This window comes from Bacillus rossius, chromosome 1 (assembly GCF_032445375.1).
Source record: "Bacillus rossius redtenbacheri isolate Brsri chromosome 1, Brsri_v3, whole genome shotgun sequence".
Classification (NCBI taxonomy): domain Eukaryota; kingdom Metazoa; phylum Arthropoda; class Insecta; order Phasmatodea; family Bacillidae; genus Bacillus; species Bacillus rossius.
The window spans coordinates 287,439,388-287,463,310 of NC_086330.1; the positions used below are offsets into that span (position 1 = coordinate 287,439,388).

Here is a 23,923-nt window from a genome sequence, read left to right on the forward strand (position 1 = left end):
ACATGGAACATTACTGAAGACAGATGTATGGTGTGACTCTTATTTGAGGGGAACCTTTACTGTGAAAATGTTAAAATTATTTTTTGACCAAAATAAAAGGTGCTACCCAATGCAATCATCCAATCTGCTGTGGATATAGTTTGTGAAGAATACTTGTGAAATAAAAGTTACAAAAATTCTTTATTATTTTTTATTCTTAGATAAATGGAACATTCACAATGCGCTTCTCAAGAACAAAGCGTAAGAAAATAATTTGTATAACAAGCACTGAAACACCACATTAACATCAACACACTTTTTTTCAAAATGCAAGAACTACATGATCTGGTAACTAGCAAACAGCGCTGGCATGAAACATCCATGTAGAGTATTAAATATTGTAGCTCCATTTCGGAGCTCATGTTCAAATATTGCTAAGAATATAAAAATTTTACTTCAAGCTACCACAAACATAATTCAACGTTCGCCACACCTTTGCTAGTGCAAACTGCAAGCAAGGAACGAACACCACAAACTTTGATACGTTGATTTTTGAGCATTTTTTGTGATGAAACATTTGGAGACAGCTAAGTGATTGACAACAAGCTGTTCTTGCAAGATTGCACACAGTTGCGGACAACATGCACATAAAACACTGGTGCAAAGTACGTAAATTACTTAATTTTGGCAACACAGACACTGTCCAAGTATCATAGGACTGGCTGAAAAGTTAACAAGCACTGCTGGAATTGCATTGTGTGTGCTAAAACCTGCATAAACACAACATTTCTTGCTTCCACAGAAATATTTAAATATCAGTGTAATGCATTTTTCTACAAGCCATTTTAAGCTAATCACATTACAGTATGATGTAATGTGTGAACAATTATTCGCAAGTGTACACTTAGATGCAAAATTATTTCCATGTGAATGTCACACTATTATTGGTTATCACTTTCAAAGCACACGCACACACACACACATACACTTGCAGCAGTGTGATGAGTGCTTGTACAATGTCATGTTTCTTCCAGCACGCAGTTTGCATGTCATGAAATGCACCAACATTTGACACTGATGGTGAAACTGCACTATCCCATACCTTCAGTATCAACAAATAACCAAAGTACATACATAAGTTTGTTATAATAATTAGCTAACCCCATTTCAAGTGGAATGCAGTGTGAAATAACATACAATGAAAAAGAAAACTAATAAAATCAATGCTTTTAATTGAAAAACAGTGCACAAAAAAAAATTTGTTTTCATCAGGTTTTAAGCTCTGCTCAACATTTAATGTAAGAAAATATATTTTTCTCTCATTAAAAACCTAACATTACCTCCTTCATAATTAATTACCTACCACATTTCTCTATTATGTTTTGTTATTCAGTTTCAGAATAAAAAGCATAGTAAAAAAATGTAATGGTGTATAATGTTCCTTGCAGTGAAACACAGTATTTTTTTCTTTCATGCTATTTATGTTTTTCCAATGTTAATCATTCCCTAAAACGAAAAAGTTGTAACAACCTTTCCCCACTTTGTAAATGGTATTATTAAAGATTTATTATGTTTTTATAATCAGAAATAATTGGTTGGTTTTCTGGTAGGATGTAAATAATGGCTGTTTATATCTTACTAGCCGCAGTACTCGGCGTTGCCCGGGTTGAAAATAGGGTGATGTTTTGTCTGAGAGTTAAAGCAAAATGGATAGCACTATATGACAGTGTAGTGAACATAGAGAAAAGACACACATTCACTGTATGTCTATGACCTAGGATTTTCTGTTCACCCATGGTGATCGGTTGAACGGTTAGAAGTTGATGCACTGCAGCACCATCTGGTGGCAAATTATAGCAAAATGGATATCACGAAAATATTATCTGTGTTCAAATATCTATGTATACCGATTTTCGTGGAGATCGGTTGAACAATTTAGAAATTGATGCGCTGCAGCACCATCTAGTGGCGAGTTACAAAAAAATGGATAGCAATAAAAACCTTCTCCATTAAAAAACACTTGGATGTGCCAACTTTCATGGCAATCGGTCAAATGGTGTCACAGTTTATCTACGTCATACATATATACCAACATCCTATTTTATATATACATATAAATAAATAAGACAGAAGAGGTATTTTTGCATTTGCCATGTGTTCATGATATTAATTTACATTTTTTTTTAATTTGTTTTAAATTTATTATCATTTATTTACTTTGTGATGAAGTCACAAAGTTATTTTTACCTATTTTTGCTTTTTCATTTCAGTTATGTGCTTTGACGTATTTCTTTTGTACTATTTGCTATGATCCTTCATGTAACATTTTGTGACACGGAAGTCAGGATAGAAAGAGAGCATGATGGACATGTAAATTCTTTATGCCTGGGAACAACTTGTAAGGTGGTGGAGATGCTGTTGCAATGTGCCCGTGATTGGCTGATTTTTCTAAGTGTAATGCTGTGTCATTGGTTGTATCATTTGCTCTGTGGTTGTTGATGGTATCACTAGTGCATTCTTTTTTCCCAGTGGGCAAGAAGCTGGAGCCGTTACTTAGGCATCTGCAAGATGCAAAACTACAGGCAGCAGCAAAGTCCTAAAGCGGTACCTTTTAAGTAAATTGGCAGCCACACCAAGCAGACAATGGTATCTTTGCCATTGGTACCATGCATCGTAAGGTACCACGGGATTCAACTGACAAACAGTTTTTAATATCGTGCCTAAGTAATGAATCGAGTTGTTTAAGCAAGTGAAGTTGTTTTTCTGAGAGTGTGTTCGTTTCGTGGTTGGAAGATGGCAGTCATTGTGACTTGTGAATTTTTCGTGGAGGTAAATAATAAACAGTAAAAATCGGTTTGTGTCAGAGAGAAGTATTTCTTTAAATGTTTATGATATGCAATTCAGATCATAGCTAGCTAGTGAGGTCTGGATTGTGATAATAAGGCATTTAATGTTAGTGCCAAATGTGCAATCTAGACCAACTTTGAGCTAGCCAGAGGTCTGGAGTGTTACAAAGTGTATCACGCTATTAACATTTTAAAATGTTGGAAATGGACGCCATTATGAAATGTGATGCCTATGGTATATCAGAGATATGTAACACAGCCAAAAAATTTCAAAAATAAAATATTTTAATAATTCAAATATTTCTTTCTGCTAACCAATATAAAATAGGAAAACTTAAATATTGCTTGTAAAAAAATTATTCCCTGCAGAAACCAGCTTTAAGAAAATGTGCAGAACCATTCACGTTGCAAGTAATACTGTAACTCTGACATTATCACATAGTAAATATTCCAAACCATATTGTAATACAAGTATATTTATCATTAAAAACAAAAAAAAAATCCATAAAATCAGTCTTTTCAAGTTTCTGTTATGGAGAGGTAAAATTATGAAGTAAGGAAATGTGACATTTTATTACGTTCCTTACACACTACAAGTACATTAAAGATTAATCAAACAAAGTTCACGTAATTTATTTGAACATGAACAGTGATATGGTTTTACTACCCTGATAAAAACAGAAGTTAAAAGTCAAGCTTCCAAATGTTTCATTACACCCAATATCACTTACTTTTAACACGTAACTAATGCAACAGTTACGAGGTATGTTATACACACACCTAACTGCAGTGTTTGAAATGTAGAGTTTTAAAAGTCACAGAACCAGACATTTTAATTACCCAGCAAAATACTCAGAATCTTAAATTGAATACTCACAGGCATCTTGCTTTTTGAATAAATGAAGACCTTACTTTTTTAATAAATGAAGACAACTGCTAAAGAGATATAAATTCAAAAAACATACAATGCAATTCTAATTATATTACTAAAATCAATTAAAGACAAATCAATTTTTTTTAATAGTAATTATCAAACGGCAAAAAAAACTTCCGCAAAAATGTCAGAAATATTCTACAAAAATAAATTGTTTATAGGGATGAAGTATTAAATATTTGATTTTTATTAAAGACATCCAAACAAAATATTTGCAAAAAAAAAGCAACCTTACATTTAAAACCTATATACTGTATTCATCCAAAAATAAGACGAGAGTTTTTTTATTTAAAGACAACTCAAAAACATTTAGGAATTGTCTTATAACCGTGAGACAACTATTAAAAAAAAAATTGAAAAAAAAAAATTATTTTAATGGGACAAATTGTGTATAGTTACAAAATTTTGATTGTTTTTGTATTAAATAGAAGAATTATTTATGTCATTAAATATCAGCATTTGTAACTCTCACCGAGAATTTGGCAAGAAAGGAAAAAAAGGCAAGTTAATAATTTTTTTTTGGAACCTTGACATGCATACTTGAGGGTCATCTCATATTCAGGTTGACATTTTCGGGTGAATACAGTAGTAAGGATAGTGATGTGCTGCCCCTGGTTCTTGGCTATTTAACCAGCACCAAAAATCATAAATATGATTTTAGTACTACAGAAATTTTTACAGCCAAATTTCTCTGTGAAAATACAGTAGATGTTTAGTACATCATAGTTTTCTCTGAAAGGAGAGACACACACACACACATACATCTTGTAACTTTCTTTCAAACTGTCAATAAAGATGCTATTATCATGGTAAACTAAAGTGCAGATAAATAGTATTGAACAAACAAAAACAAAAACAAAATCTAACAGGACATACTGTATCTTTGGTGAGACTAAAAATTGGTTTTCTTTTAAATTCCAATCAACTTATTAAGACTGGAACCAGAGAACTGGGGAAAAAGCAAAGCACACAAGAACATCACTAATTACGGGTATCAGTGGCTCATCTCTCACCAAAGATTCATGTGCAGATAAAAATAGTCAACTGAAACTGTATGGCCTACATAACATTAAATTCGTACCAGCTATCTTCATAGTAGTAGCAAATTGGTCGCAGTGAAGATACTCCACAAAATTAACAAAAACTGCAACAATATGGTGTACAGTTATACAACCACAATAACACATAAATGGTTTTTGGTGTCATCAAAATTTTTGGCATTTATGAAACATGTGAATAAATAAAAAAAAGTACTGCACCAAATGGCCAGACTTAACATACCAGTGCTTTTGAAATAATTTATCTGATTGGTATTGTTTACTTACATATTTTCTTGACCTGTTATGCCAAAAATGCAGCACTCTGCCAAGCTTATATGTGCATAACTGCAATTATTTTATGATTTGCAAATGCTGGATGACAATTAACAGGATTTCCAGCATATCCCACAAACAGAATTCTCTGTCTTCACAGATTTCCCCTGATGAAAACACACCTTTACACAACTATTTCCAGATTTTCCAGAAATAACATTTCTCTGACAATTCCAGGTTTTTCCCAGTTTTTCCTCGATGCTTGACACCCTTTTTAATTCCTTAGCGCATTCTGATCAGAGGCAGCAACTGAGACACCAGCCAAACTATACTCAATCTCAGTTTCAAGCAAAGAGTAAATTTACATTGATCTAGTTTACTAGCCACATGCTGGCGAGTGAAAACTCCTTTGCTCACCAAGAATGTTTACTGTTCTTGTTGAAATGAACTCTGTCATCAGCCCACTGTGTGTCTGGGCTGTCATTTCTTTGTCTAAATTTCTTACACCGAATTATTTGTGCTGACTAGGCATTTAACATTTCACACCAGCTGATAATGGCTTGTTTTCCACGTGTTTATGTAATCATCTATTTTGTCCATTATTACGTTCTTCAATGACCAGTGTAAAATAGCAGACCATGAAATTATTTCAAAACAAATTTCCCCATTGCAAGAATCATTCAAAGAATAAACAAAAGGTTTCCTTTGATACTTGTATTTTTGTTTAAAATCAATTGAAACACAAGACTAATGTAACAATTGAACTAGCTCATTCTTTGACAGTTTATCGTAAATTCAACAATTAATTTACGTTGAAAACTGTTTCCACAATGCAAACACAGTTTTGGGCATCACACCAATGTGGTGCAGACCAACTGAACATGCTGTAATGGATGCACTGCAAAACAGTAGCAAGTCAGCTTTGTTACACTGCAATATTTGTTAGCAAAGAGTCGACTCACAGACAAGTAGCTAGTAAACTTGAATATTATAATCAAGGCTTAAGGTAGGTTCTCATATGCCATGTTATTTTTAATTTTATCATCATTACTAATAGTTGAAGACTGTTTCTGTAAATGTAACACCATTAATTGTTCTATCACAACTATTTTCAATAGATAATTTACTAAGTGTTGTAGCATTGCAGGACTCTGTCCTCCCCAATTTTATAAGTATTTTATGAGAGGAATAAATATTGTGTTATTTGTCATTCTGATGGATCAGCTGATTTACAAGGTTTACAGCCATAGTAACCTAAATTATCATATTTAGATTTTTATCAATATTCTTTAATCAATTCTGATATTTAGTTATTTGTTTTAGAAAAGCCATGTAACAATGTTTAACTGGTTTCCACATTGTTTGCTAGGGTACTATTTGTGTAAACATCTTTTTCAGTATTTTATTCACTTTCAATGTGGTTTTTATGTTCTCATGTTCTAGAAAAACAATTAAAGCTTCTAAATAGACACAACATAAAATATAGTCATAAAAACCACATTGTAAGTTAGTAAAATACTGAAAAAAGATGTTTACATAAATAGTAACCTAGCAAACAATTTGGAAACCAGTAAAACATAGTTAAATAGTTTTGATAAAGTAAGCTCCAATGTGTGATGCTCTGGCACTGGCAGTATAACAGTTTATAAGTTACAGAGATGTCCTGTGTATATTTATTATGATGGTAAAAACCGCAGGTGTTAGATCCCACAGGTGATGGCAAATTTATCCTGTTATTGTGCTGGTCAATCAGAAGTAAACTTTGTAATATTGTGTATACTGTTTGTTCATTACAGAAATGCCTAGATTTAAGTGTAATATAATTTGTGTAGCATTGCATCCCTGTACGGAGAAAATGTGTTACGATTGGTTAAGGAGCCGCAGCTACCCTCGCTCCCTCCCCCCTGCATATTTGGACATAGTTATGTTCTCTGCTCGATGTGGACTAAGTAGGTCGCATTACAGAGCGGCTCATGTCAATTACTAATTATGTATTAGGTGACTAACTTTAAGGCTGTGGTCTGTGACAACGCCTAGTATGTAACCTTTTTTTAGAAACATGAACTAGAAATTTTGTGACTACAGTCGTTGGCACTCAGTCCATGATAGAGTTTTACTAGAGAATTAGAGATGGGATTTTCGAATCTTGGATTCGTCGAATATACCGAATCCTATGGATTCGAGGATTCGTGGGATTCGAGGTGGGTTTTTAAGAGTTTTACCATGTATAGCGCGCCCTTTTTTCCCTCAAGTAAAGGAAAAAAATCAAGGATACAAGCTATACACGGGGAAAAAAAGGGGAGAGGGGAGGCGGGGAGGCGTTAACTGCCGGGTGATGGGTGACGTTTAAAGGGAAAGATTGCAGGAGAGTGTTTCTCAATGCTCACTCTTCCATCACTATCTTCATTTTATCTCTCTATTTCTTTCTCCATTCCCTTTTAATATGGCCCTCCCCCTCCGCTGTAACACACTCTGCTCACACACACACACACACACACACACACACACACACACACACACACAACGTGCACGCCAGCTCCCAAATCATGGTCTCTTGTTTATTTTTAGACCTCCCATCTACAGAAAGCCAGCGCAGCAGCTAGTAACAGTGCTGGGTGGAGAAATGCCACTTAGCCACTTGTCGCCTCCAGCGAGAAAGAGAGAGAGAGAGAGAGAGAGAGAGAGAGAATGTTGTCACCAGTCCCCCGCCCACTTTCTTCGCTTCCTCGTCCCAGCAGCTACCTGTGAGTCATCTAGTCCTCCGCACCAGCTTAGCAACGGTGACTGGAGTGGTAGTGTTTAGTCCTGTCAACTGTCAAGGTAACTTGATGGTCATAGTCCCGTTCCTGCCTGCCTACCTCCCTCCCTCCCTCCCTTCCTCCCGTCCTCGTACCAGTTGTGACGATACAGCACTTCATTATCTTCCGTCTACGCAGCAGAGTTTAGCTTGCTCAGTCGTTTCAGATGGTACAGTATGCCACAAAAGTTTCGCTTTCAGGTGGAAGAGTATTTAATTTAAGTATTTTCCTGACACATCACCACACATCAATGTAAATAATCATTTGTTTCATAACAATTACTTAACAGGTACCACAAAATGTTAATAAAATTTATTTATGGGAAAAAAATTATAATTTTTTTCTTTGTAATTTGTTGCAAAAATTGTGGTGCACACTATACACGAGGGCGCGCTATACACAAGTAAATACGGTAGTAATTGAAAATTGTATACCTAAACCTTTGAATATATATACTGTATAGAAGTCGCGAGTGGATAGGATTTACTCTACGTTTTTCAAAAGCGTATGATGAGCAGCTTGGGAACTTCACCGCTGCAGTGCGCTGCCGTAACGCCCTGTATCGTCTTAGTTGTTATTTACACATTAGAGCGCAGCTCTGTCGCCCGCTGTCATTCCCCGCACCCCCCATCTATCATTCACTGCAGCTCAAGTTCGTTCAACGGGAGGGGGAAGGGGTGTTTGAAGAATTCGACACTTGTCCGCCAGGGACCACCACGAGTCGATGCCCTAGAGATGGTGGCGATTGCGGCGGTGAATTAACCAACTACCTCAAAACCGTATTAGAAATTTTAACCTGGGCTGGCGACTTCTATACAGTATATATATTCAAAGCCTAAACTATATTGTTAAGGTAACGGAAATAGAACAAACATAAGATAAACAACGCTGCATTTTGTCAATTAGCATAACTACGCGATCATTTCCAACCTTCAATAATATAACATTGCAGAAAAAAAGTAACTTTTTTTTAAATTGTGTCTGTTATACAAATGTATTTTATTGAAAATATAGGAAGGATTAATTTTACAGAGAATTAGACAGATACAATCTTACGTGTGTGGTTTTTGAGGTTATTTGTCTCTATTTTATATCAGTTGTATATACTATGCACTTATTTTATAATTTTATAAATACAAATGTGATTTTTTTTAATACATAGGCCTATGTAATTTTTAAAAATAAATGTGTGATTTTTTTTTAATAACATGTGGTGAAGTTAATTGTGGGACTGGGATTTGAGATTCAATGACAAACACTGAGGATTCAAACAAGGATTCGGATTCGACCAAAATGTGGATTCGTCCCATCCTTAAGTTTTACTAATGTTATTTTAGCTGCCATGCCAAGGACACACTTGTCCATGGTTGCACCATCAACGCCAAACGACCTCAGGATTTATTTGTGATGTGTGAATTGTATGGGTGTATTAGAAATGATTTAGGCATCGTCAAATTAACTAAAATTAAATTTTTTTTCGAGCAGCGAAAATTTGTGTGTGTTGTTTCTATGGAAACAGTGTGGAACTGTTATGCATCATGTAATGGCAGATGGTGTTTTAATTTTTCAATGACCTAAATATACATTAACGTCCTAATAATCTTCTTTATTATAAACAGTCAACTTAATTCAAATGGAACATCAAAATTCTAACCATCTACAAACATTTTCAGAATTTATTTTTTCAAAAGTGTTTTTGTGAATATTCAAATTAGGTCTTCTTTTCGCTGGGTCAGTTTGATTTGTAATAGAGTTATAAGTGTAAAAATATGCACAAGTGTCCGTAATTGTTTTCACTTAAGTGACTTTTTACAGAAATTATATCACACTTAGTAAATATCTGTAGATAATATATGTGACAGAACAACAAATTCCAAAGAGGTATAGCTTTAAATTTATATAAATAGCCATTAACTAATAGCAATGATGAGAGAATTTTAAAAAATCAACATGGCATGAGAACCCACCTTAAGGAATCACACACTACATCCTGCCTTAAATGTACATTAAAATTCCAAATAGAATCATGATTTGGCTCAAACAACCCTAAAGAATTAATACAGAAATAAGATAATGGATTACATTAACAATTATAACAATAACTACAACTAATTTTTCTAACAGACTTTCAACTACATACATAACAAGACAAAAAAAAGGGCAAAGTCTCAACAGCTTAATAATTCATGATTGAGTACAGGACATCTTAACCAAAACAGCTAAATTTTTAACATAAATACACATCTTACTTGGCTCAAAACTTTAATTACAACTAACTAAAAATTATGAGTATCTTTTTAACCAAACTACGCATATTGCTAAATAATAGAATACTTTTTTTTTTTTTTTTTTTTTGTAATACAAAGCTCACTGTTTTGTGCTCCATACGGCAGTGAAATGTAGAGAATAAAACACCAATGCTCCGATGATTCTGACATATCAGAAATTAAGATAATGGCAAACTATATCTAAACTTGAAGTACAAAAAAATATTATTTGAACTCAATACTGGTATTATTATTTTTTTAAGTACTAAGGAAAATGAGCAGAAATTATAACATTGTTCTGTCTAATAAACACTGAAGACTGCACTTAAAGATTTCTCTAAAGAATGGATGGATGAATGAATTGAGGGTTTTATGCACGTTCAATGTCAAGGTCATTAGAGATGGAACAGCAATGGAATGAATTGTTAAGGACAACTGAAGTACATAGGAAAAATCACTACTTCCACAATGTTCCCACTTACAAAATTTTGTTACCTCCTCTCTTAACAAAAAGAACCAGCAAAACTGCAGTGCAAACTTATTTCGACCACATACTACTTAACAATTAAACAAAACATCAAATCTATTCGAGAAATATCAGAGTGTCTACAAATACCAGTTGAACTACCATATTTACCCATATGGGTCGCACATTTTATACCCATGTTTAGTGTAAACACATGCAAATTTTGGGTTAAACAAAAAAAAATATTGTACTGTGTGGTTGAACATGTGCGTAAATAACTAACCTATGTTGGTTTATAATAAATATAACTCCACGAGTAAGTATAAATTGTTTATCAAAATATCTAAGCAGTAGCATAAAGCTACGTGAACAGCACAGTTATTGTGTGCGAGCTGTGACAGCCGCCTGACCGGGTGTGGCGCCGGCAAGTGATGCGTCTGCTGCACTGCGAGGGCAAGGAGACGAGAGAAAAATTTAAAACAAAACCAGCCAGAGAGAGAGAAAGTGTGTGTGTGTATGCATGCGCATGAGGGCATTTTGACAGTTTTCCCTCCCGCTGTTCTTTGTAAATGTTCCGTGAACTGGCACCCACACAATTAACGTGGCTATCTTGACATCTGTTCATGATGCAACTGTGCCCAATCACTATTGTTTTTGGATGAGATTTCCCACGTTTTCAACTGAACATACCGTGACAAAACTGCAGCCACATTTTGATATACGGAACTGACAAACAGTTTCTTGACAACTCTTCTCTCTTCGTGGCAAAGGGATGAGTGAAAAAAAATAAAATACAATGGAGGAAAGGGAAACAAGGGTATAAAAAACAGCAGTCTTCTCCTTTTGACTTGATAAGAAGTGCTGGAATTGGATGGGTTGTAAATATGGGTAAACAAAGAACCAAGGGTCAGCGCCCAGAGTCGTATTTCTTATGCGCCAAAAAGTTGCAACCCATACGCAGGGGCGACATTTACGATAAAATGTTAAGATTTTTTGGCCAAAAATTAAGGGTGTGAACCATACAAAGGGGCGACCCTTCTGCAGGTAAATACAGTAATTTCAAAACCTTTTAATACATTTTCATACAACTTTTTTTACATTATGGGATCATTTTTTATACATATATATAATATATATATATATCATATATATATATTATATATATTATATATAAATAAAGCAAAACTAAACACTACTCATTATCACAAACATGCTGATTTTTATTTTAGAAAGCTTAAATGTTTTCAGAGATAATGTCCACATTATTTGGGTGGACATTCTCCATATATTTTAATTTAATATGCCACAATAATAAACTGAAGTATGGTCAATATAAAATTCAAGTTAGCAAAGGCAGCTGAAAATTGAATTTTTGTGATTTCGTGATCTATAAACGCCCTGCATACTTGAATATTAATTGTCATTGAAAGAGGCTAAGCATGAAGAAAGAGGGAGAGTACATAACAACAAAGAAAAATATCTTGTTTCGGTTATTTACCTGCATAAAGTTAGCCCCAACCCATGTGCACTCAAAACTAAATTTTTGCACAGGATTTTTCTAACTAAAAATATTAAGCTTTAAGGAATGTCTTCAGGAGATGCCTTATTTATCAGCTGGGGAAGATAAATTACTGCAAAGTAATATGAAAGTTAAAAGGCAATTAAAAGTACATTAATAGGTCAAAAAGTGTGAAGACAGCAAAAGAAAGAATTTTTCACTGCTTCTCAGATAATTATGCATATTTGAACTAAACAAGCAAAATCTAAAAAAAAAATTGAAAAAAAAACATAAATCATCTTTAGTTGGCTTCTAATGTTCTTGTGAAATTGTAAAGACACAATATTGCTTGGTTTGGTGTGATGTCGTAAGGGACAAGATTAAATGGATGAATTGCAATAAAACCAAAGTAACACCAAAAAGCATGGAAAAACAGCACATAACAGTGAAAAAAAAGTAACAGCGAAAAGCATGGAAAAACAGCACATAACAGTGAAAAAAAAGTAACAGCGAAAAGCATGGAAAAACAGCACATAACAAACAGTAAAATAAAAGTAACACCGAAAAGCATGGAAAAACAGCACATAACAGTGAAATAAAAGTAACAGCGAAAAGCATGGAAGAACAGCACATAACAGTGAAATAAATGTAACACTGAAAAGCATGTCAAAACACCAAACAGTGAAATAAAATTTAATACACCATATAAAACCAAAATTCAAGTCTTTCATGGAATTGCGTAGCACATTTAACCAAAACTTAATTCAAATTATAAAAATTTAATCATTTAATGATTGAAATTCATGGAATTTCATTTCCAGACATTATTTTTTTTAATGTGCATATCTTATTGAATCAATTTTAAACCATAAATTCTTGCTAATATATTTTTATTATCTGAATGTATCTGTTTTAGACTAATTTATAAAAAATTATTTAACTGTAAAAATGGAGCATATATATTTTACCCCTATTTTGGTGGAGTAATTATTACAAAAACAGCTTTTATAAAATAACAACATATGGAAATTAAATCATTTGTTTTAAACCAAAAATGGACTAAATTAAACCATAAAATCTTGTCTCTAAATGCTGTATAATTAAAAATTTACTTTTCTACAAAACATACATTAAAATTAACTTTAAAATATCACAATGTTTAATTTAATCCCTCATTTTGAACACTAAAAACTTGTTCCAATAACAAAAAAATTTTAAAATAAAAATTTCAGTATAACATGTTTTGACTTTAGAACAAGTTTGAACTGTATGAAGAAAAAAATATTTAAGAAAAATACAAACAGTAAAATTCAAGACTTGATGTAAGTTTTTGGACATACGCCATTGCTAAGAAAAAGAAAAAAAAGTTCTTAGCAATGGCGTATGTCCAAAAACTTACATCAAGTCATGCACTCCCATTGCACAAATCTTTTAAAGATAACAGTAAAATTCAAGAAATAAAATTAATACTTCCACAATGTAATAGCAAACATTACAATAAACATAAAATCCATAAAGCAATTACTTGCTAACATATTTTTTACTAAATTTCTTGTGGCTGACAAGTATAAAAAACCATAAATAGAAAGTCACTTAACATTCCTTGCAAATCATTAATTAGTTTCAGGTAATTTAATGAGTGCAGCAACAAGCAAAAAAAAAGTTCTAGCCAAAAAAATTTCATAAATGCCATATCAATGTTTCAGTTTATTCTTCTAAATTTTTTTTTTTAATTATTTACACCTTAAAATAACAAGAGGCAAGTAAGGAACAGGTATATTGGTAAATGTTTTAAGCATACAAAAAAATTTAAATTTTTTCATCTTCTTTGGACTCTTCCCAGACTAAACCTACAGAAACTAGTTCATTCCCACCACCAGGCTGCATAAATCTGATCACAACATTATGCTACCTAGTTTGGAAAATCTTAGTGGCAAAAACACTGCACAAGCATCCATTTATGACTGCAACATCATGGTATCTAATGTTTAGAAAAAACCTTGAGAACCAATTGTCATGACTTCACTTTCTCAACACCTTTAATGGTTTTTTTTTTTTTTTTTTTTTTACTTCTTATATCACAGGGTCCTCTTTTATAAAAAGGCAAAATTAAATTTACGAAATAGATCTACGATTTGCAGGAACATGTAGATTTTATGTTAAAAAGCTAAAATATTGTCTGAGATAATTTCCAACATGATTTAAGTAAATAGTCCAAGTATTTACATTTAATATGAGACTATAAAATGAAGGCATCAAAAAACAAATTGCAAGTTAGCAAAACGCTGCAGGAAAAACTTTCGTGAGTTCCAGCATTGCTACTGTTTATTTTGTGATTTTTTCATGACTTTATAGTAAACTGAAGACATCCTGGATATAGAGTGCATTTCAAGAGAGAATTTTTAGCCAGGAGTTGACTTAACAACACTGTAGACTTTAAAACAGGATTATCGTAGCAAATTTCCCTTAGCTACGCACTTGGCACAAATTAATAAATTGACCAATAAAAAACTATACAGTGAGAAAAACTTACTGCATTCTTAGGGGCTAGAAATGACTTAAAAGTCACAAAACTACAGCTTAACACTGGAAGAGTCACTACGAACAGCTAGACAACACTCGCCTGGTAAAAAAAAGCCAAACAATTGGAACCCTTACAAAACATGCAACACTGTGCAAGAGAACCTCATGGCCAAGGCATTTCACTGCAAAACAAAGCGAAATTTCAGTAATGCACATACCATTCTGCATTGAAATACAGGAGAGAATGTTAACAAGCGTGTATAACAAAACATCAGACAAGAAAGTAGTAAAAATACATAGAGGCTTTTAATAATTGTACAATATTCTTGGTTTCATAAATGTAATTTGCAGCAGAAAACAAATAAAAAAAATTGCCTGTATAAAATTAACTATTCCCTACTGACATACACGAGATTGTATACCATTATAGACTACATAAAAATCTTGAGTGCTCTGAAACACGTTGGGAACAAAAATTGTAGTAAGTCACCCATTTTTGGTTAAAAAGCATACAAAGTACAACCATTTTACACCCAGCAACTTCACTTTACACTGACCTACATTATTCCCGTCTCCTATCCACCACGAAACTTGCCATAACACAAAGCTTAACATCAAGGCCAAACATTAAAATAATTAAAATCTTTACACCATTAGCCAAAAATCATCATATTAATACTTATTAATTTATTATTATTTCAGTGCGCTGTAACACAATGCAAACACAAACATATTTGGACGTACCGTGTTTTATCGCATAATTGTCACACATTTTACACTAGAATCAAGTTTGAAAAAAAGGGGTGCGACTATAATTCGAGAAAAAATTTTTTTGTTAGGTAAAGTTATTCATAAAAAAAAAACCATTATGGAAAGTAAGTTTATTTAAAAAGTAGAGTATTCAAAAGTATGCCAAAAAATTAAAATTAATAAGTCATGCAACAAAAACCTTTCTTCAACTTTAAATAGAAAAAACAATATCTGTGACCCCAATGCGAGCCTGAACTAATGCGTAGAGCCAAGATTTTATGGTGTTATGAAAAAGGACTTTTCGTCATTAAGAATTGTGGATTTCGTCTTTATCGTCATAAAAAATTAAAACACATGTAATAACATGTACACACCTAGCAGAGCTGCCTTGATCAAATGCTTCAATAATTCGTGGTTAGAGACTTAAAATATGCACATTAAACAATACTATGTTGAGAGTAGATAAAAAATAAATTAAAAACTAAAATATTTAGTATTCTTATGCAGGTAAGTACTGTTCCTGAGTTCAGGAGAGAGTCTAAATTAATTAAAATAGAAACTACAGTTAAACGTTTGTTCTATAAATGCAATATAATTAAGCTCAGGAAAAAGCCACCATTGTCAGCAGTTCAGCATTCTCTGGTTTTAGAGATCATCTTCTGTCACTTACAACTACAGAATACTTAGAAAAAGATCTTTCTGAGTCCACATTCGTTGCAGGTATCCATATTAACTTTAAAGCGGCAGCTGCAAATTCAGGATAATCCGCTTTCATTTTGTTTACTTTATGGGCCCAACATTGTATGTGGTACATGTGGTCACCAAATACACCTTCAAGGGTACCAGCAGATTTTGTCATGTACCTGGCACTATCTGTAACATACGCAATTATGTTTTCTTCCTTGACTTCATATTTGGAGCATACATCAATCACTGCCCGAGAACAACAAACAGCATTTTCTGCATCAAGGACACAAGAAGCCCCTAAGATAACATCTTGTTCAGCACCTGGTTTCAGAATTTTAAACAAGATGTTGAAAACACAATTATTACTCTTGTCAGTGGTTTCATCTGCGAGTATGACCACATCTTGCTCCAAGAGCTGCTGCTTGATTTCCAATTCTTTTTTCTCTCTAAGTAGGGGAATGTACTTTTTCCTCATCCAATCCGCTGTTGGAAGATCACCAGCACCACTTACATGCTTCTGCATCCATGCAGTCAGCTTGCTGTTGTCAAGTTTCTCAAGAGGAAGACCTGCAGCTACAAAGGCTTCAACAGTTTCGAGAACAAAATCTTCCTTTTGTTTTTTTGCGCATATTTGCGCCACTCCTGCTTCTGGGATAGAAAGCTGTCGTTTCAAAGTGCATGGGGATCGTTTAGCTTTTACATGTTTGTCGCTAATTATGTGCTTGTTTACCGTGTCCTTACGTTCATGCTCCAAACGGCAATTATAATATTTACAGAAAAGTATTTTTCCGTCACTGACATATAATCCCTCATTCTTAAACTCGTCAGCACGTGATGCCGCAGTAGCTTTATTTTTCGGCATGATTAAGAAATTTAGCTTTCATTTATGCACGTCATTTGTAAACAAAGCCCGGAGGTACCAAAAACTAGTATTTACTGAAGTTTTAGCGAAAAAATAAACCGCGGGAAGCCTACTTTTTACAGGCGAGAGAGCCATATACTCAACCCGAAGTAAAAGGTTAGGTTATGTCAGGTCAGTGAAATAAATGTTTTTATTTATTTTCCGGGAGGGTTGGGTAGGTAAGCGTTATTTAAAATATTTAATGACCGTAAAATAAATAAATCCTTGCAATATGGTGCTTTTTCATTAGCGATCGGAAAACTTCGATTATGTTACGATTTTGGCACTCTCGCCTGTGAAGTGTGAAATGAAAATGAAGGCTTCACGGTAAACTGCTTATTCAACAAGCACACAAAATTGCGTTACAGTGAAATTTCATTAAATATTAAGTGATCATTAAATATCAATGTTCGCTTTTATTTTATTTTCATACGTATTTATTTAATGAATGCAGTTTTTTTTCACGTGTATTTTTCAAAGGATACAGCAAACAAGGCGCTGAGATTTTTCACGTTGTTGTGTTTGTTAACTTGATAATTTTAAGTTTACGATCGTCAGTTGTTAATATTGCGTGATCTCTAGTGACTAGATGCGTTTAAAAACCCTAACCTAACTCCGATAACGATCTTTTTTTGTTCGTGAAATCGTCAATTTTTGTGAAATCTTGTAATTTTTTAAGATGAATAATTAACGCATTAAATAACCACCACACTGCAGTTGGATGACGACCATTTCTTCTACAAACAGATACGGAATTTTTGTCAATCAACCAATAGTCGGTAGTTAACGATTTAAATAAATATTGAGGTGTTTATTTGTGGTTAGAAAACATTTCGCATTTTTCGCGGTTTGGGACGAATTTCGCGTGAAAATTCGCGATTTCGCATAAAACCATATAATCTTGGCTCTACTAATGCGTAACTATCGTCGTAGTACACACCACAAAAGAGTGCGGGCCATCAAATGTAGTTAACTCGGCTCTAGACAGAGAGCTCGCGTTGCATGCAATCTGCAAGATATCAATATCAATATTTTACTGTGTGTGCGCACTCTATACGGGAAGCAACATAACCAAACAGGAATGATGTCAACTAGCGCTGGCTATATTTTTATAAGCGACACACCGCGACTACACAGACGAACAGATAAAGATTATAACAATAACGTTTAATAAAAGTCTTTAAAAAGAAAATTTACACATCAGACAACTTTGTATTTCCATTAATTAAATAAGTGGTAATTTCCAAATAAATATTAGTTTTCTACTTTAAAATAAATTGTATTATACAAAAGAAATACTTACACAAAACAATCGGAATTTAATAGCTGGACCAAAAACATAATGCGACGTTTACGCGAGAGGTTTTTTTTAGCCAAATTTTGACGCCCTAAAATATTGGTGCGACGATTATGCGATACAACACGGTACATATTATCCGACTATACAGTACGGATAGAGCAATGGGACATTCAAATAATAAATTAGACAAATCCATCTAATCCTTTGGAGGGATCTGAGTATTTGCAAGATTCAATGTAAGATTTGTTCCAAGATTAATTCATAAAAAAAGTTGCTGACATGGCATTGAGGTTGTATTTGTATACGGAAGCTTATAAATTATGATTAATCACAGGATGGCTTTGTTTACACGAGACTACCACATTTTTATATTTATACTTGGTCTTGCTGTAACTCTAAGATGTAACTCTGAGAAATGCTATATATTTTTAAGTTGACTTAACTTAAGTTTCCTGAAAAACATCCTAAAAAATGTGAAATATATACCTACTAAATTAGCCTATTGTCTCATTTGTTTACATTTTCCTTTAAGAAAATTTTTGTTGTTTAAGCAAAGAAATAATTTATCACGGTAAGAAAAGAAATCTTAGTGTGTTTAATGAACATTTTTGTCTATCCCTTTGTTTACATTTGATTTTGTTAGTTTTATTACATCTAAATACATACACACACTGTATGTTTTGCCCTGTTTATGTCAGATGGTAGAATTTGGTGTGCTGCTTTGTTTAGTACTTAACATGCATGTGCATGATTTGAAAGAATATATGTAGTTTGAATAGTATGAAGGTTATAGATGTAGACCCCTAATTTTTTGAAGAGATTTTTGGAATCAGATTTAATTTTAGTCCTAGATTTATTAGTTGTAGGCCTGTGCGAATATCAGTTTTTTTGCTTGAATTGAATATGAATACGAATACAAATGGCAATTATTCTCAAATATGAATATTGAATTCAAATAGTAAGAATTATAATCCCACTAAAAATGTTTTTCACATATCATAAATACTTATTGAAAGAAAAAGTAATGTGTAGTAGTGACTTCTGGGAAATTAGATAAATAATACTAAAGTAAAAGGTTGGTTAGGTTAAGTCAGCTACAATTATTACAGGTAAAATTTCATTGAAATGTTCAAATTTTGAAAGGAAAATATAATAATTATTTTTCAAAATAGTGCAAAGCGAATATGTAACAATTACAGTATGTGTGAAGAAACTTCAATAGGGTGGATTTAAAAATAATGTACAGTGAGCAGTTTTAATCTATAGTTAAATATTATGTAGGTCTAAAAAAAATTAAAACTTGTTTGTCTTCTTTACTAAGTGAAGATAAATCATTATTTAGATTAAAATATAACAACATTTGGCTTCTTTTAACTTAAGTGTAGGAACACAGAAGCTGCTTAGAATGTTCCTCCCTTTTTTAGTGTAACTTTTTTTTTGGCCAAGGTGTGACAAGAAAATTGCCTGAGCTGTCACTGTGCTAGGAGTGTGTGTGGACCTGTATCTGGTCGTCATTCACTGTGTATTATTTACTAGAATAAGTTGTTGTAGGTTGTTAGGCTTTAGGAGTTTTTGCTGTGAGTATGCTGCCAGATGTTTTCCATGAGACCTATACAAGTTTTTTCTCTTCACCGCCCCGTTCTTCTGAACGAAACTAATCATCTGATCTGAAAAATGTCACCTTTACCACCCGCGCATTGTTTTGATTTTTACGGACACATATTTATCCTTATCAGTATGCTGCCAATTCTAAACTATTTTTAATGACCTGCCGGAATCTCTTCTTGCTGATATATATTGAGTGTTAGTAATGGCCCCAAATTACCGTGTTAAATCCGGCAAAAATTTTCATGGTCTGATGTAGCAAAAAACTCCACATAAATAACCGTAAAACATTACTTAAATCCTGTAGAAATTTTGTTCCTGCCAGATAAGAAAATCTTCTGTGATCCCGAAAGTTTTCCAGACTTTAGAGATCCTGCACAGCCATATTTGTAAAGATTGAATATTTATTTTATCAAAGTGTTAGTATTCAAAATCGAATCGAATACGAATAATAAACTATTCGTTTTGATATTCAAAAACTTGAATATTTGCACAGGCCTAATTAGTTGATGTACTAATTGTGTGTATTTAGATTGTTTGTGACCCATCTCATTAAAAATACTAATCTTGTAGAGCTTTGTGAATATTTGAGTTCAGACTCTAGATTCAGTAATCTCAGATAAATATTTGTGATATTGGATCTGCCCCAACCTTACATATACAGTTTCTTTACTGTCCAGTAGCAGGTATATACGCCAACTCCTAGCATACTCCATATCGTACATCACAGCACGCAAGTATTTCACTATCCCATCAGCCTGCCAATCAGGTAAGCGCTTAACACAGCATTACGAAGTGTCATCACCGTACTACCCTCTCCGAGCCCGGCTCGATACTGAATGGGCGTCCAGGCAGGTGGTATCAGCATTGGAGGTAGACATGTGTTCTGCGGCATGCCCGGCATTAAGTATGGGCAACTGTCTATTAGGACATGAGAGCACAGGACAAAGGAGGAATTAGAATAAGTACTTTGCGTAACGTAGTGTGGAAGCTAGCTGGATGCACCAGGTGCTCCGTTCCTTGTACGAGTGTGCGTATCATGAATAAATAGTGCTCAGATTGGCAAGGAAGTTATATCTTGTTTCAATTAAGGGGCAAATTGACACAATGCAAGGGCGCACTCCGTGGCCTAAGGCGAAGTGTGTGAGCCACAGGCTGGGCAGCAGACAGCAATGGACAGAGGCTGAGAAGCCACACTGGCAAGAACGTATCAGTCCCGAGAATTTTTGTGAGCCTTCTCAAGTTCACTGGTGCTCTATCCCCACCCCAGCCTACAAGCTGGGAGAACTTACGTGTGCATTTGTGCTTCACTCATTGTAGCATTAACACTAAAATGTTTTGCAAGTCATGAGTTTTAATGTTTAAATAACTTTATAAAATTCATGAACAAGGGGGGAAAACTGAAAAAAATTGAATGATTCATAATATATTGCTAAAATACTACTTTAAGCTTACAATATATTTGGACTTAACTAACAAGACTTACGTAAACATTGTTTTAAAAAGAAACAAAATAAAAATTAATTAAAAAATAAAATTACAGTACAAATGCTATACACAATAAATTGGAATTACATTTCACATTGCAGCTTACCCACAACAATATTATTTGGCAAACGGTGATTGCAATTCACTGCATTTACAACTAACCAATGTTCATAATTTGCAATTCCGTTGTGACATTACTTTTCTAACCTTTTCTTTAACAACAAAAACACTTTGTTACAAGAATTATAACCAGCCTTCTTGTGTGCACGATATCACATGGCCACAAATAGCCCCGAAAGGTACAATGGAAAAATTGTGCACATTTCCACATTGGTACACTTATAACCAACAGTTACAGTGGGGAAAAAATTACACACAAGCTAACTTTTACGGCAGTCAAAGTACAAGCATTGACAAAAAATAAACATCTACTCTTGCGATGGATGGGTCGTTTCCTCAAGTGCAAAGATCCTGATTTCCAAAATTGGAGACACTTTCCAGACTAAGGATTTATGGTTGTACTTTAAAGTAAAAAAAAAGACTAGATAAAGTTATAACATACAGGTATTTACACTTTGTTTTCTGTGAAACAGAAACACATAAATAACTTCAAAACTTAGGTGGGTAAAAGTATTAGAAAAATATTTAAAAATAGTACAGAAACAAGTTAATTTGGAGGAAATTTGTGTCAGACACTAACATGTAAAGTATTTGCAATTCATAATGAATTTGAAAGCAGGCTACTTAATTTATGTACAATAAACAGACTTTACATAAGTCAGGACAGGAAATAAAAAGCACATAACAATCAAATCCAACTAAGATTGCTTGAATTTCCAACCATTTTCCGTGCGTTCTATCTCCTCAAGAGTGTGTTATTTTCATAACACGTACATTAAGAACCCTATTAGTGTAGCCTCTTCACCTGAAACACAGTTCTGTGCTGAGGAAATGTGTGGCATGCGAGAACCAAGGCGACCCATTGCCAGTCGAGAACAAAAGTGCAGGCTCCTGACTGTGGCTGCCTACTTGAGCAGCTTGCGCTGCAGCAGCTTGTTGATCTGCTCCTCCAGCTCACGGATGCGGCGGTCGCGGTTCGCCAGCTGCTTGCGCAACAGCTTCAGCTCCTCGCACTGCCGCGAGTACGCCCTCTGCAACTGAGCAACGCAGGACAAACATTTAACTACTCACTGTTTATAACATCAAGCTTGCTTTATGCTCATTTTACACATTTTGTCGGGTGCAATAACGGGTTATAACTTAAAAGGGCACACTTGTCTAATGTATACAAAAGTTAATTTGTCTTATATGTATTGTAAAAAAATTTCTTAGTTCTGAAAAATATTTAAGTGTTATATCTGATACCTGAACCTAAGTTTGTTCGCTTAGTGGTTATAAACATATTTTGAATAATTTATTAAAATACTGAACTGTACTGACAGAAAGGCAAAAATGATAAAATTCAGTTAGAAAACTTATTAAAAACCATCACAATTCACATTTTGAAAGTGTCTGTCAAAAATTTTATGAGTATTGATATAAATGTAACCTTCAAAATAACATGTTACATAAAAATTACACAGACAAATATATATCAACTCTTTCTCTAGTCCGATGTAGAACGTTGCAGCCCAGAAGTATCTATTTTACTTTTCATGGATTTACACAAATTATTTTTAAAAATTTTGCATCTTTAAAATTTTCCTTGACCACTACCAGCATTGGTAGAATGATAGTTATTATAGAATTTAAAAATCATGACAATGTTCAAAACAAAAAAATTCATTACAATTTTTACACAAATCTTTTGACAGTCTTGTCTTCTTGCTCTTGACGAGACAGTTCTGCAGCGCTTGCGTTTTTTTTCCGCAGTTCTTCCAAACTCTTCATATTCAGATGGTGGGCAGTACTTTTCAAGACTTGAAAAGAACTTGGAATTCCTCTGGTGAACACTTCTTCAAGCAAGCTGTTCCTCCACAACTATCGAGAAAAGTGTTTGAAAAAAATATTGCCCGCTCTTAACCTCATTTCCATTTCTAAAAAATATTAAATGTGCGTTGATGTCACTTATATTGAGTACTGAAAAAATTAACACTGGCCATTGATGACAGTTTCGCGCACAATTCATCAAATACATCTACTCCAGATTTAATTTCATTGTAAAATATTATGTCAGGCATTTGCTGATCTCCAAAGATTGATCAATGGCATCATCAAAATGCAGGATGGAAATCAAAATCAGATTTCTTTGAAATCAAGAAACAATAGTTGCTTGTTCTCTAAATCAAAAATAGTTGATGTTTCTGATCTTCCCTTAACTGAAACATATTCTTTCTTTCTTGTACTTTTTCAAAGTTCCACAAAACAAAGTTTCTCTTTCTACAAGTCTTCTACTAAACCTAAGTCACTGAATCCGTTATCGGCAGTAATGTTACTAGTCAGAATCTTCTTTTTTGAAGAATGTGACCAAAAGAGTCAAATACTCATCTAAGTACTCTACAGCCATGAATTCCAGCAGGTTACTACTGGAGAAGGGAAAAGTTTAGGGTTGGCATTGGATTCTTGTAA

At 33.7% G+C, this 23,923-nt stretch overlaps 2 protein-coding genes across 2 annotated transcripts in view; one reads left to right on the forward strand and one right to left on the reverse strand.

The window, feature by feature from the left end:
* The window catches only part of LOC134527696 (probable mitochondrial glutathione transporter SLC25A40), a 114,097-nt gene that overhangs the window by 80,632 nt on the left and 9,542 nt on the right, over positions 1-23,923 (forward strand). The gene's annotated exons all lie outside the window — the stretch shown is intronic.
* The window catches only part of LOC134527695 (coronin-2B-like), a 128,106-nt gene continuing 118,330 nt past the window's right edge, over positions 14,148-23,923 (reverse strand). Inside the window, exon 14 of the mRNA XM_063360599.1 lies at positions 14,148-22,512. Within this exon, the coding sequence (XP_063216669.1) occupies positions 22,381-22,512 (132 nt within the window). The 3' untranslated portion in view covers positions 14,148-22,380. The remainder of the gene's footprint in view (positions 22,513-23,923) is intronic.